The following is a 16,613-nucleotide window of genomic DNA, read 5'->3' as shown; positions in this document are numbered from 1 at the left end:
GTCACACCCCAGCTGATTGGCCAGTTCTGTGGAGCAGTAAAAAAATAGGCTTTGACCTCTCTCAACTCTCTTTGACCATTTGTGGCACTAGGAATGCCTTCGAGGAGAAGAGGTCTGAAAACATTTGAACATTAGCCTCATATTTAAAATGCATGTCCAGCTTTGTACTGTTGGCTATTCATTCAGTTTTCAAATGCAACTACTCAGAACAACTGTAAACATTTGTGTTTTCCATAGAGTTCAAACAACACATTGTACCAACTTGTTGTGTTGTCAGACCTATTAATCTATCATTACAACACAAAGCATAGAAGGAGCTAGTTTTCCAAGTCTGGATTTAAAACTGAACTAAGACCAGTCATCATTATTGGATAAGATCAAACCCATCATCAAGACATTATTCACTCCCAAAATGGTGACAAGGTGTGTGTTGATAGTGATGACCACAGTAGGGGTGTAGGGCTACTTGAGGCTTATTCAAATGGTCTGGCTGCAGTGATTTTTTGTAAAGTGGAATAATTCTGAATTTGCAGCCAAGATGTAAGAATCTAAACACACAAGATCACAGGATTTGATGCGTTTGTTTTTATGGATGGTCTTACGTCCATGTCATCACAGAGCCGGGAGCCAGATCCATACTGCAGCCGGCACTGATGAGTGGCACTGTACAGAACCCCAGGAAGCACCGTGCTCAGAGACAGCTTATCCTTCACCGGGGTATCATCAAGGCACCAGCCCCAGCCGCGGCTGTGAGGGATTGGGTGGAGGGGGGGAATGGTTGAAAAGAAAAAAACAAGAGTCTGGTGAGAACAGTAACAAAGAAACTTAAAGGTTTCCTTGTTATATATGCACAGTACAATCCTGTATCACTGTTCCTCAAATGTAATACACTGGTCTGCTCTGACAGGCTGTGTGGCCTTACTACAAAATGCTGTTGAGCCGCCCCATAGTAAAGAAAGTGAACAAGAATTTTGTAAACTACCACATTAACACCAGATTAGTGCAGTTATCCTATATTAAATACAAACACTGTCTCAATGAAGTAAAGAGCTTGGATATACAGCACATCTAGCCCTTGGTGTTGGACCACTATCAGTGCTATGGAGCAGTGAGTCCAGTAAGAATACAAACAGGTATGACACACAAACAGCTCTGCTCATGGGTGGTGTTAATATGCCAAGAAACATAGCAATGTAACAGCAATGGCATAAAGCTAAACAACACAGGTTCGTGGACTATTCCAGAAAAATAAATGACGCCGCACACAATTCACAGTTTACACAGCTGTGTGTTGACAGACTGATGGTGAAGTGTCTGATAGACGGCATCCAAGAAGAAAATCACTGCTGTCAAAATGGCCCAAACTCGTGAGATTAAACTCTGCCAGGAATCGCACTGAATACTGGCACCACAGTTTTTGGTGAGATGAAACCAAAATAGGCTTGTTTAGGTCAGGTGGTGTCCAGCAGGTTTGGCATGGACCTGCCCAGGACTAAAACAGTGACTGTGTAATGTGTGTGTGTGTGCTGATAAGGGGTAACATGAGGCAAGTGTGTACACCTAAATAATGAAAGAAAAGAGTTGGAACATCCAGTTACTTGTATCTCATTTGAATGTGTGTTGAGTGCTTCGAAAACCTGACTGGACAGCACAGACCTGCACAAACTGGATTTAAATATTCAAGATTATAGCTCGTTGTTTTGATTGGTTCTGTATCTATCTTCAAACAACAGAAGTGCGGGACAAATGAGCAATAACGATTTATGTAAATCACAGCGATATTGCTTCAGCATTGGTTAACATGCTCAGCAGAGACAATCACATTCAATCAAAACTACCGTACATTAGAAGTACCTAATTAAAAGCTGCAGATTCAATTAAGTCACCTGTTAAAAAAAAAAAAAGACTTGATTAAAAGCAGTTTGACACAGCAGTATGTGGCAGATATCCTCTAATGTGAGCTCATATTTTGAAAAACTAAAACCCTGACAGTGGACTATACAAATATATGATTTGATTAGATTTTGACGGAAGTTTAATTTATATTGATTAAACATTCAATATTGATGGAACATGCAAAAAACCTCAGTGACCCATCATATTATTATTACATAGTTGTATGTATTGACTTGTTTCTTACATCCATTTGTCAATAACAGCAATAATAATGATATGACCTACACATAAGGTGAAGTTTGCGCCACCTTCCACAGATTGAATCCATGTGCAATCTCATCAGCATTGATCAAACCCTCCTTCACCTACACATTAATCTGCCAGCTGATTGATGTCTTGGGTTCTACAGCGATGCAGCCATTACTGCCGTAGCATAATAGGAAATATGCAAATAAATAGTGTAAAAAAAAAAAAAAAGATGGTTCAACTAACGAAAATTAAATTGGATTCTACATTTTCTATCTTACTGTATCATCTCAATGAAACAGGAGCAATCACTGAAAAGAACTGTTTTCCAAAAACATGTCATGAAAAGAAATAACATAAATGAGACAGTTTGTCAATTCCCTGAAGAACGGCAAGACAGCAGACGATTAGGTCTTCACTCCACATACACAGAGAGATAGAGAGATAGAGAGATAGAGAGATAGATAGATAGAGAGATAGATAGATAGAGAGATAAAGAGATAGAGAGATAGAGAGATAGAGATAGAGAGATAGATCGATCGATAGATATACACACACATGTGAGATCAGTTAATGTCCTCTTAATCATAGAACAGAGTTCATTCTTGTACAGATACAATCATTTAAGCCTTCGGGGCCGTTACTACAAAATAAATCTCTATAACGAGATGTCTAATGTGGTTATGATGAACCTGTGGTCATTAAAGAAATGTTTCTGATATGAATTTCAATTAAATGACCTTATAGAGTCCCCCACTGCTAAAGCTCAAGACAAAAAGGCCCGGGGTAGGGTTTGTCCTGATCTGACAGTATTATTACAAAGACGAAAAGTCCTTCACTACCTATTAAGACACACAGGTATAATAGAACCCATTTGGATGTAAAAGAACATATGCTGAATGGATCAATGACTCGAGACCATCCTGATGATAACAATATCACATTAAAATTAAATATGTGAACGTGTCACAGCTGACTTTCACTGGAGCTGCCAAATGTAAGTGTTGGCCTTTTATCAGTGCGCGACGTTCCCAGCCTTTCAAGTTTTGTTGAAAATGAGCCTAAAGTGAGCATGTTTAAATTTACCATCTGGCCAAGTGATGCTGTAACTCTTAATGGAGCCAGCTACATTATTTACAGTGTGTGACTAAACACTTAAAGTGAAAAGCTGTAGTTGAACCACTGGGCTGTGCTGCTACTAGAAAGATGTAAATAACTCACACAGGACATTCTCCCCAATTTTGTGTGCACAGTGGGAATAAAAAGATTACGTTGTGTGAAAACTGTCCCTTCTCATTTTTCCTTGATCCATCAAACTGAAAACAAGCATCTTCCTATAATGTTGGGGAAAAATGCCTATTTACACTTCTGGCAGACAGACAGGGAACATTAGCAATGAAACAGGGGACGTGTTTCTAAACATGTCTCCAGTTTCTAAACCAATGAAAGTAATTCTAGTAGTCACTTGTCTGGTTACCAACTCTGGTGGGAAATAGCTGGCTCTTGTTCCCCAGCTAGTTGCTAACTAACTGCTGTGTGGTGTTGGACCCAGTGGGTTTAATCTGAAAACTGCACTGACTGTAAGAGCAGCGGACAGCAGGCTAAACCACTTCAGCTGTGGGCTGTACACAAAAAAATGAACTGATGGATTCTGAGCTTCTATGTATCTGGAAGTGAAGAGAGTCTGTTAGTGTCATTACAAGCTACCCTTTTAAATAACACACAATTATTTGATATATTATATTAAAACAGCTTTAAATGGCAGGTTCCTGAACTGCATAAATCATTTATGATAATATATTTTTAGCAAAAGTGGAATTAACGTAAATAATAAAAACATAGAAATTGAGGCTGATTGTTTACTACATAACAACAAAATCATCAATATGAGATGACCCCACACTGACTGACTTGAACAGCAGCAATTAAAATGTTCTCCATGACTGACTCTGGACTGAAAGGCAGCTCAGAAGGCAAATTAGATTCTGCTGCAGCCTTTGTCAATGCCAGCCTTCCTGGAAATGTTTGTGCCAATTAATTAACTCTTTGCTGAATCCAACTACAAATATGCTATGAAATGTGTGAGGTGTAATGTGTGACGGGCTGTAATTGTTTCGACATCATTAGTTCCTCTATGGAGCAATTACAATAACTTGAAATGAGTTGAAATGAGGGTTTTTTTTCTAGTTGGGCTCTGGACATCAAAGAGTTACTCTATTAATGAGTAGGCCATCTATGTGATAGTATCTAAACCACTCAGCGCAGTATGACCTTCTACATTCCACATAAAATGACACCTACGGATCGACCCTGTGAAGCTACATGAGTACAATAGAAGCCTTGTCCTGCAGTCAGTGAAGGAGATAAAACAAGCAAAGTAGGATAGAAATTCTGCCTTTTAGAAAATATATTGGAAGACAAATATCAGTCAAGTCAAGTCTTGTGAAGAAAATGATCATCGCAGGTTTTTGGAGCAGCTGCAGGTCAAAAGACAGGAAAGAGAAGAAGAAGACAAAAACAGATGCATGCAAGCCGAGAGGGAGGTGCGTGGTAAGAAGACATACAGTAATGATAATCTCTTTTCCTTTGAGTGGTGATATTACCTCAGTCTAGTCGGAGTTAACACTTAGAAATTATAGATTTATTTTTTTCCCATTCTGGTAGGCTACAGTAGAAAGTGTAGGTCACCAGTGTGCAACCCACAGTTATGTGGTTACACATATCAAATGAAGGGAAATAAAACTGAAATGTAAAAAGACAACTGGAAAATTTGTCTGAAACCAAGTGTATGTGTGACATCTCAATCATTATTTAATGGACTCATATTTAATTGAAAACAGCTATTCAAGCTCCCCAGAAGAGTAATTCTTTATTTAAATGTCTTATCTAGTCCCACGAGAAGGTTTGACTTGTCAGATATTTCATTTATTGAACAAATACAGCAAAGTCTAAACCAAGTAATTCTGTTAAGCCACAGATTTACTTTAAGCAGGATCCTTAAACAACATGCAAAAAATAATAGTTACAGTCCTTCACAATATGGTCAGGACAGTTACTTCTAGATGAAAATGCTCGTCTGAAACTGTGTGGAAAACAGTGCTTATAAGCGCGGAAGCAGCTCAGTCTGTCTCCCACATGCACACACAAACCAGTAGCCTTTGTGTAACTACCTCCCACGAGTGTAAATATTGCCCTGCGGCCTTTCTTTCCACAGTGGAGTCAAGAAGCTACGATGCTGACAAGTAGCTGAACACCCACTAAATGCATTCCAGATGCTCAGAGCTGAGAAACTGGGGCAACTGTAGTGAAATATTTCAGACATTCAACACGTCTTGTTGACACCAGAATCACAGTGCAAGTGTGACAGAAGCAGCACACTGTGTAATGTACCTGACAGACACACACAGTACTTTGACTAACTTCATAAATCAGACCCAAATAATGACCTATGATCATGCACACCGTGCAACGTATAACAAAACTTTATTTTAGCATATTCCTTGCCATCTATAATTGGATATAACTTCATACAGTACTTATTATCTGTATTCTGTGTGTGATAACATGAAGTATGGGACTTCTGTGTGCAGAGTTGTCAGCAGCTGTCTCCGCTCACTGTGAGTCTTCCTGTTTGTATGTGTGTGCGTGCATAAACCAGTTGGGACCTAACTGGTCTAAACAATCTCCGCTGCTCCTCTGTGGATAACATATAAAAGTATAATTGTTTAAAGAAACTGTATTTTCTTTAGTCAGGATTTTATGACCTGACATGCCACCGCGTGTTAACATCATATAATAAAGCATTCAATAAGACATCATGTGTCAATTCAAAGTTTTTCTCCTCTTTTTTTCAGCATGGGAAAATGTTTTTCATATTTTTGATTAATAGAGCTCAATAAATATCTAACATAATGAGAAGGTCACTACAACTTATGACTGACAATCTTTTAACAACTGTAGATAAAATAGCACAGTGACAGTAGGTTGCAGTTTAGCAGGTCAGTGTTTTGGAGAGCAGCATTATGTAGAGTAAGTGGTTAAATTAGGAGCTGTGGAAACAAGCCAAGAACAAGCTGACACCGCTCGGAGCACTATTGTTCACAGAAGCTTAGTGTTGATTGTAAGGTCTGTATATATACACAGAGCAGTAATCCAGCAGGAACTGTGCGCTATATGTATTTAAATAGCTGAACACAATAGCACCTCTACTCACAGGTTAGGATAAGATAATAATTCAGCTGAAGCATAATCACAGTATACGGTGACATACATATAAATCAGGGTATGAACAAGCACGTCAAAAGATTAGTATTCATACTGTATCTTAAAGCTTTATATTAACTGACATTAGAAATTTTAAACCTGATTTCATATTTGTTTGAGTGAGATAGTGCTCATTGAACAAGAAAAACTTTGAATTGTACTGTAAATGAGCCACAGTGAGCTTCGAAGTGTCCGTGGGTTGATATACAGACAACCAATCACACCTACTGTACGGACAATTCAAAAACATCAATTACTCTAATTGCATGTCTTTGGACTGCAGAAGGAAAGCAGCATATATGGAGGAAACTGGAGGAATATGCACAAAACACACATTGTTAATAAGAGACTGACCCCTGTGATTCCACTTACTGAGGTGGTGTAACACTTCTCTCAGTGAGACGTATTCGATTTAGGAAACAGAGAGTACTCGTCAATACCCAACAGCATTAAACCACTGCTTGGTATTGGCAGATACCCTGAGTTTGGATTGCTCCGTCCCTTGTGCCATCAATTACAGTCATGGAAATCCACTTTGTCACTTTTTGTCACTATGGATAACAACTCATTACACTAATATGCAGCATATGTAGCACTCACTCCAGGAAGCGGGTGATATGCTGGCGACTGCAGCGTGACCACCTGGGCAGCGACGTGCCGTACAGGAGCTGTGGAGACATGATGAAAGGTTGTTTCCCAATGGGTTCACAGTCATTACCGCTGCCGTCGTGCGGAATCCCAAAGCTGTGACACAAAAGCACATCCCACAAAGAGGGCAATTAGAGTGAGTGGGCACAAGGTAAAGTTACCCACCAACCAAACATGCACATGTAGTGTATGTACTGAACATGGATAGTGAGTCAGTAGATGTCAACATTTAACATTTCTCTTCTTTGCTGCGAGTGCAGCTGCGGTGAGCCACAAAGGCACTGCAATAAAAGACGGTAAACAATCTCAGACGTCCCATTTAACTGGAGACAATTATATTCAACATCTGCATCTTCAAAGGCTGTGGTGGCGTTATGAATACTTCTTGATCTTTCAGTGTAGGAGGCTCAGCAATAACAGCAACAGCTGCTGTGGGAACGATGCTGCTGATTTGGACAAAGCATTTCTAGTAATGGATGCGAGTTACAGTTGAAGCCTACAGTGAAATTAATCCTCTTTATTTCAGCTAATGACTAAATGGCTGCTGGCTTTATGCATAAATAGGAATTTAAACTACACAGTGAAACTTAGATTATGTCTGGTTATAATAAAGTTCCCTTTTTCTGCTGTTTCCTGGAATAATGCATCACTTTACAATCTGAAGCTCTGCTAGCAGCTGATTAGAAAGCCTCCGCGTCTGGATCATGGAACAGTTTCTTTACCTCAAAATATTCACATCCTCAGTATAAAAATGAGCCACTACACAATACTACCTGTTGTAAACAGTAGTTGTATTTCGCTCATTGTGGGAGAAGGAAGGAGAAAGTCACTTTTACCATATGTATCCTCAAGTAAATCACAAAAAGAAGACGAATATAGACGAAACAAAATAATAATTGAATGTGTTACAACGTGTGTGTGTGTGTGTGTGTGTGTGTGTGTGTGTAAACCTTTATTTTTTTGATAATTATTTCCATCTTTAGTTAATATGTTTGAGTTAACATATCTACATTGTGATTTACAGTATATACTGCATATAAGCATAAATTAGAAGATAGCTTTAGTTAAAACATTTTAAATGACAATAAAAAAGTGTACAGCTACAGTGGCAGAATATGGTCAGGTCATAGCTTTTATTTTCCATTTTTTAATGCTTTGTGTGATGTTTGCAGTGTGTTTGGAATTATTGTCATGTTACAAATTACTCTCCAGTCGGTATGTGGATATATATATACCAGGATTTATAGTGCCATGCCATCTATAATCTCTCTGACACATTTTGCACTCATGTAGTATCATATCAGTTCATTCACACCTTGACTGCTTCAGTCGTGGCCAGGTCAATACCAAACACGCTAAACCCCAACTGATCCAAACTATTTAATGTTTCCACTGACCAAAATAAATCTCCTGCCAATTTCCATTTGAGTTTTTTCATGTTCTCTGGCATAGTGTAATGACCCTTTGGCTTACTTTATAAATGTACCTTAATTTACATAAAAATGTAATGATTTCATAAAATGCGTTAGGCAGTCTGTGTTTTATCTCTGTTTTGAGATTGAGTCTGGAATATGTTTTTGTTTTATGTGCTGTGTTTGTTTCTTTCTGATAAAGGAAGAAAAAGTCATTTATTACCTTTAAATAGCCACTCTGCTGTTACATCATTCCAGGAAATGACCCTTAAGCAAACACTATTTTATAACCGGTCCCTAAAATATTTGCAATGTGCGTCTACAACAGGGGCGGTTCTAGACTCTTTTTAGTCATTTCATCCCCCCTAAAATGAACAACTATCAAAATATCAAAATATATTGAAAATATAAGTTTTTTATTTTTTGTATTCTGTCCCTTCCTGAATGTGGATGTCCCATTTGGCAGATAAACAGTTTCCAAAATGAGAGTTGAAAACACTGTAAAACTGAAACATATGAAAGAAAATCAACCATACACAAAAACTGACAACACATTTAAATATCTACAGCAGTAGTGATGTTATGCAGTTGTGAGGGCTTACACCCCCCTAAGGGTGAAATCATGGAACCGCCCCTGGTCTACACATTGCAGAACCTTAAATGTGAATATGTTTCCAAAATGTAGTTCCCATCCTGAAAGTTTTTTTCCTGAGGTTTTAGCACCTAGCTGATTATGTAATGACGGGATCATAAAGCAGTGAATCCTTACTTGTGTCCCAGCTCATGTGCCACAGTGAAGGCCAGTGGGAGACCCGTGTCCTCATTAATGCTGCAACTACGATGTAGCTGACACATCCCTGCCACGTGGGACAAACCAAGAGTCTCACAAGGCATATTGATGGCAGAACAGATGTCCTTCCTGTGAAAAGTGAAGGTGGAGTGTTGTGTGTCAGATATATCTGTTAAATAGCAGTATATTGATTACATTATTCAATTTAATAAATGCAGTGTTTCCTTCTAAGGCAGACTTCTGTTCATCCTGTGGGCCAGTCGTGACACTGGGCCAGTCTCAAAAGCTACAGGCCAGTGAGGAGATGCACGTTCTGCTTGTGCAGTGTATGCAGACCACGCCACAGCACCTCTAATTTGCATGATTGGTTAGTCCATGAATACACGTTCTCTGCCAGAGTTTAGTAGCTCAGTGGTTCCACTGCATGGACACTAACCAACAAGAATTCAAAATTAGGAGACACTTGGAAATCAGAACAGGTATCAGACGTCCATGAACTACAAGTCAGTTCAACAGTCAGTGAACGCTCATTAAGTTTATATAGTCTAATCCTGGTAAAGAGTTGCCCCTGGGGTTCATATTAGTGTGTGTACATTTGTATTATACTGGTGGTTTCCTTTTAATACAACTCATTTTATCATTGTGAAAGTGGCTTTTTAGAGATTAATAGAGGGCACACGGGTGTACACTTCTACATAGTAGTTGTATGAATTGCTTTGTCATTAATTACTAAAAGCGTAAATTTCTAGTTAACTGAATAAGTAAATCACATAAATGTATGCTGGGCTGTTTTGGATGGTTTTAAGACAACACATGTTCGTTCGATGTACTGTACAGTCACTAAAACATGGGATCTTTGGTACAAGTATTTAACTTGGTAAAATCAAGGCTACAGAGAGAGCAGAGCAGAGCAGAGATGTGAAGTGATCCATCATGTCTTGAAGAAGGGGACAGGGGAAGCATGAAGGATATCCGAGTCTATGTGAACATCAAAAGCGAGGAAAGAGTAAACGATGTCAACAGAAAGTCGAAGAAAGAGATAAAGGAAATACATCAAAGGGAAGTGAGTGAAATAAGAAGACCAAAAAGCAGGATAACATATTTGTTGTTTTGGTCCCTTAGATTCAGTGCGAATCCTCGTCTTTGACGTGATGTCCTATTGCAAATCGCTCTCCTCTTGATCTTCCATTGAGCCCATTTCTACCTAATCTGATCTTATTCTCTTTCTTCATTTGTGTTTTTCTTGCTGTTCTCATCATCAAAGTAAGGTGAAGGACAGTGTACAACATATACAGCCTTGAACAAACATGAACATCTCTCAGTGACTGATAATCAGCTTAATTTAGTATGTAAATTACATGTATCTGATTTCATTAGTGCAGCTGGTCACATGACAACTGTAGGCAACAAAATAAAAATGTCAGTAAGCTCCATTCACCTTCTCTCTCTGTGAACAATTAAACCAGTAAATCAATAACTGCCCTGGTATGACAAGATAAAAACAAATTACAAATTGACTGTGCTGGAATACGTGACTATGCCTGCTTGAGAACGAAAGACGGCTCATTGACTTGACCTTTTATTTACCTGGTGAGCAGAACTGCTACATCATGGTGCAGCGGGTGTTCGTCTCCTTTCGTGTTGAGTCTCTTTTGCCACTTACAAAAGCTGTTCAAGCTGTTGTCAGCATGATGGGTAATCTTTAAGTCATCCTGTTATCCACATTGAAACGAAGAGAAGAGAACACACAGCAAATAGATCAAAATAAATTAGCACTTAAAGTACTTTAAGTATCCAAAATGGGCTTTTCCCAGTGCACAGAAAAGAGGAAAACACAGGTTGCATATGACGCAAAAGGCTGTGAAATAACACCTTTAAGCTTAGCTAAATTGTGCCATCACTATTTTCACAAATCAATGTGCCTTTTCGAGTGTCCTAATAACCGTTATTCAAACCAAAGTAAGGCTAAAAGCATCATATGTCATGGTGTTTTATACTATACAGCTTTTGGTAAAACTGATTTACCAAATTCTCTGTGCCACATTTCTCCCCTTAGTAATCTCCTAATAATAACAGAGAAGAAGTAGTGGGAGCCTGTGATGTTCACTTTCTATGAGCATAAAATACTTTAATCAATATGGACGATAATTTAAAAGCAAAAAGAAGGTTTAATTGGATAAACAACGAAATGAGCCACGGATAGGGAACAATTATTAAATAATCCCTTTGATTTACAAGATAAAGAAGTGAAATTAGAAATTATATATTTTTACTTTAAATAATTTTCTTCTCGAAATCTATCCAAAAATAAAAAATATATATAAACAGCACAATGTGCGCTCTGAAATACAGAAACATTTATCATGTTTTTACATCTCTTTAAAATGGTCATTTTCTTCAATATTAAGGATACAAGTGAGGGGTCTTTAATATATGAATGACACATTGTTCGCAAAGGCTGTGCAATGTTGTTTCTGTTTATTGTCTCCATTCATCAGTTGCTGCAAAGTACAACAGAGCAAAGATGTAAGTTGTATCTGATCAGAGTTAAGTGCTACCAACAATGAGAAAACGGAAATTATTTTAAACTAATGCCATAATTAATGTGGTTCATACAGTCTAGGATGGGACTGTATGAACCACATTCATTTCCACCATACACCAGCTACACAGAGACCTGACAGTCACAGCTAATGTAGTGACACACAGGTTTCTTTGTGTTTTAAAGATAGTTTCACACAAATGAAGACACTTATTTTTCATTACACAGAAAGTGATAATATACACCATGTTTCGTCTGGCACCATGAATCCTAAACAGCACAGACTTAAATGAATGCATATTTATTCACTGGCCTTTGTTTATCTTACTACATTTTTTATTAAATTATTTCACATTCAAAAACCAAAAAAACTAATGGAAATAATGAGGTAAACATGTTTGTACTGTGTGTGCATTACAAAACAAACTAACTAACACGTAAACTACTGGATAAGCTACTTGTAGTCGAGATATCCCAAAGACCAAGAGAATAGTGTTATATGAGAAGACTGAGTTTTTACAGTTCAGTAAATACAGAGGAGGCTACTGCTCAGCCAGCAGCCAGCTTAGAATAAAGACTGGAAATGAGAAGAAACCTTAGCCTAGCTCTATCTATCATGTTATCATTTGTTTAAAGTGTCCAAAACCAAAGTGTAAAAACAACATTTAATCCTGGCTCCAGGAAGTTATTAGACCCAAGAGTCTTAGTCTGTCACATAAACCAGCATAACAGAAAGAACCTTCAGAGGTGATAATTAATTTGTTCAAGGCCAAACTGCTTGTTTTCGAGTAATAATAATATTTAGTATAACTAATACTTTATTACTTCCCCCGTGTGGTTTGTAGACAACTGCTCTACCAACTGCGCCCCGTTCATCTAACGTAATCTAAAGTTGATTAGATTACGTTTGATTATATGCTTTACCTCATCTTTCTCCAGTAGGATGAGTCGAACAACTACAATGTTGATTGCGTTTCCAATACTTGCATCTTGAAACAGACCTGCCACCTGAAAAAGAAACTACAGTAAACATCTGGATTTCATGATTCCTAAGTACAATGACACTGGGTAGATGGAAATAACCATAATGCCTGATGAATACAATATATGCTCTGTATAGCTCTAAGCATTTTCTGATACTGTAGTGTGATAACTGCAGGAAACCAAGGCCAACAGTTGCCATGAGCCCTGCAATAGACAGTGAAATATGTCAAGAAATAAATCCTCCAAAACAAAGAATATACATTTTTAAAACATTCATTTTAAAACTCCTTTTGTGAAAAACTGAACAATCAGACCTTGAAATTGCGTTTTTATATTTTAAAGGAAACTGTGCAATATTGCAGTAACGTTAGAGTTATTACTCCGGCTTCTGAATTATCTGTGAGTTATTTGTTGGATTTCAATTACAAGACCAATGCATACTAAAACACAAGACATATAATGTGTTTAAAAATACATTAAAAGAAACATCAGAAACATGTTTTCCTCCTGTTTGGAGATTTTGATTCATTTAGTGCATGAAGCATTTATGAAATGATCTGAGTTATTTAGTGGACAGTGAAAAACAGAATTATTGGAGTATTATAGTATAGTAGTATAGTATTCAAACCTCTCTACACGAAAGCCTTGATAGCTATTACACAAAGCTATTAAAAGAGGACTGTGGCTAGACCTTTAGAAGTCTAAAATACAACTATACAATGTCGGTCTAAGCCCTTGCTAACAGTACACTACTAAAAAAACGTTGCACAGTTCATCTTTCACTGTTTTTACCTCAGCTCTGCATTTTTACTTTATGCTCAACTAACTGTAAAAAGCGACACCCTAAACCTTAACGTTTTTTCTTTTTTCAAAATAAGATAGTTATGGTCGAATGGTTTTGCCATTGGGATACAAAACATCAAAACCTAATGAAGAACTGTCTAAATGGAGCATAAACAGTGAGTGCATCTAAATAAGTCTGGAGCTTGTGATCTTCTAAGAACTGCAAGAAAGAAGGGAATATAACAGGCGAAAGGGAACCGATTATAACGCTGCAAAATAGCTGGCACCAGTGTCACCGCAACCTAGCACTCACTGAGATGCACCGTTAACCATCAGCCATTCAAGAAATGGTTTAGACCTTTAGAGTATCCAGCCACCATGTAGCTTATTATTCCTTTACGCTCCCTTTCTTCATTTCCAGTTTTTAAATAGATGTTGAAGTATCCTAATTCTGTTTTGTGACTCATGTTACAGTTATGTAGGTTTTCACTTTAACAGGCCTTTATTCATTGTGTGCGTATGCTTCATAACTGGAGTTTAGACAAAAGGTTTCAGTTGTCAACGCCACAAATGTCTTGCTCACTTATATTTTCCCATAGATCGGCTGAAGCTACCATAATTCTGTAATTAGTGAAAGTAAGTGGTTATAAAGCGAAACCTTTACAGATTGTAGCAGGAGAGAGCATCTTCTTCTCCATTAAAAATAAATGCATTCATAAGACCATGTCTGATGACAGCTCAAGTAATAAACCGAGTTTTAAAAACAGCTCTTGCCATTTTTCTTATTTTTCGGGAAAAACATGTACACATCAAACCACACGTGCGAGTTGTGTATCTGAGGCACTTCAGACAGAACAGCTTGACTCACATCAAGGACTTAATTCTCCCTCATCGTCACGTTCATTTGTAGATATGTGTGACGCACATCTTGGAGCTGAATCCACTTTGCAATTTTAAAGCTTATCGCTAACAATATGCTTTAGGTCTATATTAATCCTTGCTCTCCATTGTGTATCTTGTGAATAAAACAGAGCTGCTCCCATTTAAAGCTACTTTTCCCCACATACAGCACAATCTCACCTAATCCCAAAACGATTGTGTTCATACTTTCATCTTATTTGAATGATAAATATTCCACCAAAAGTACATTAATTTACTATCAGTTCATCGTGTAAAAGGTCGTTGGGGATGTTCTCGTGAAATCAAATCTCTTACTGTTCAGGTCAACTATACTGGCTTTCATGTGTGTGTATAAATCATAATCACTGGGTGCATATAGTACAGAGGAATAAAATAAAATCTCTTTTGTAGTTGGGAACTTCAAGACAGCTGTGAGACAATGGAGCAGCTGGTGGCTGAGGAAGATGATGCCCTTGCTTATTGTTTGAACACGGGTAAGAGGTTGCTTTTGTTTGGGCCTTTACCTTTCAAAGCTGCAGTCTAGAGGACTTAAAAAAAGAATCAAGAGAGGATGTAGAGAATAATGGCTGCTTCCTCCATGTATTATTGTCTGTTAGGTCAGTCGATCCGAGGGCTTTACGCCGTCTGTAAATTCCCTTTCCTGATATCCTGTCCTTTGATAGCCCTTTTAGCAGTCACTGCGGTCATACCAGAGCAGACTTGACTGTATTTTGGAAAAACCCACTTATGTGCTAATCAATTACAGACAACGAATCAGTTTATTTAACCCCTGTGTAGGAGGTGGTACTAACCTTTATTGTTAAGGGGTTGGCAGTTATGGGTGGAAAAAACATGTTACCTGACAAGAGGATGGAAAAAGTGATACTGTCTGAAGCGGGAGTATCATCCAAAACATTTGGGAATATCCTGTAACTCTGTATTCAAACGTCCTGTGAGGATAGTTTCATCTTTTTTGCATCAATGTGAATCTTTGAAACTATACTTTAATGTTTTCTTTAAATGTGCAGTTCAGTTACTCATAATAAGAACCGATAATATTTGCAATTTGATATGAGATTGTACAGACACATGAACTTTAAATAGCCATGTGGATTTTAATTCATACAGATGTTATGTTAATGTTCATTTTTAATGTGCCATACTTACAATGTTCATGACAGCAAGGATATAGCTTTCCACTGCTTTGCTCCCATGATGCTGCACCATTTTGGGGTCAGCAACCACCAGCGTTTCCACCCACTTCTCTTTGCTGATTGAGCGTTGACGGAGTCTCCTTCTTCTTCTCTGCTGGCGACGCTCCCAGCGCTCCCGTTTGTCTTCAAAAGTTTGATGGGAATCTGAGATGAAGGATAGAAATAGACAGAGCATTTAAAACTGTCTTACTGTGGAACAGCATGTGACAACATAACACACCAGGAATGAAAAATAGCTTCATCCATAAACGCTACTGTGCATATAAATAAATGTATGTAGTTATCACAGTTTTTTAACCTGACATGTAAAGCTCATGACGTGACACTTAATGAAGCTAAATAAATTGTTGAGCCTGCACAAACATGTAACCAAACAAGCCTCCAGTTTGAAGTCATTTAAAAGTTGTGCTGAGGACTAAGACTGAGGCTTAACATCACATTTCACTGCAAATCTTTATTTTGCCTGCACACAAGATGTGCAAATGGCATGAAAGACTGCAACATTTTTTTTATATCCTGATCATATGGTGCACACACTTCAAGTATACTATATATATACTTATACTAAACTGGTGCAACTAATTTCCCAGTAAGTGTGAAAGTTAAAACCAAAAGAGATGATGGGGAACGTAGAGATGCAAACTGGTGATAGTAAAGCTGTGTTTTTGCATGTGAATGTGTAAATGTTTGGGAGTTACGAAAAGAGACTGAATAATATATATTGGTTCCACTAGAATTCACCGTTAAGTGCTTAAATGTGTTCTCTAAATAGGGAGACAGAGCAGGCAAGGAGGAGAGAAAACAAAAGGAGAGAGTGAAGGGCCAGGAGAGTGCAGACATTTATTACATTTATTATCTGGGCCTCAGGAGCCCTTCAAGTGTCAAAAGCTCTCAATAAGTGAACATGAATTACGCTCTCTATAATGATTTTGAGG

The 16,613-nt window shown here is 37.9% G+C and overlaps 1 protein-coding gene across 4 annotated transcripts in view; it reads right to left on the bottom strand.

Annotated features, from left to right (window-relative positions):
* The window catches only part of LOC113174803 (A disintegrin and metalloproteinase with thrombospondin motifs 7), a 55,371-nt gene that overhangs the window by 27,191 nt on the left and 11,567 nt on the right, over positions 1 to 16,613 (bottom strand). For all 4 annotated transcript variants that reach the window (XM_026378941.1, XM_026378942.1, XM_026378945.1 and 1 more), the window contains exons 4-9: positions 15,632 to 15,822; positions 12,722 to 12,805; positions 10,843 to 10,967; positions 9,235 to 9,384; positions 7,006 to 7,149; positions 603 to 747 (exon numbers count right to left, since the gene is read on the bottom strand). In XM_026378941.1, coding sequence (XP_026234726.1) covers positions 603 to 747; positions 7,006 to 7,149; positions 9,235 to 9,384; positions 10,843 to 10,967; positions 12,722 to 12,805; positions 15,632 to 15,822 — 839 coding nt within the window. The remainder of the gene's footprint in view (positions 1 to 602; positions 748 to 7,005; positions 7,150 to 9,234; positions 9,385 to 10,842; positions 10,968 to 12,721; positions 12,806 to 15,631; positions 15,823 to 16,613) is intronic.

This window comes from Anabas testudineus, chromosome 3 (assembly GCF_900324465.2).
Source record: "Anabas testudineus chromosome 3, fAnaTes1.2, whole genome shotgun sequence".
NCBI lineage: Eukaryota > Metazoa > Chordata > Actinopteri > Anabantiformes > Anabantidae > Anabas > Anabas testudineus.
The sequence above is the reverse complement of the archived record's forward strand: the minus strand, read 5'-3'. Positions and strand labels throughout refer to the sequence as shown.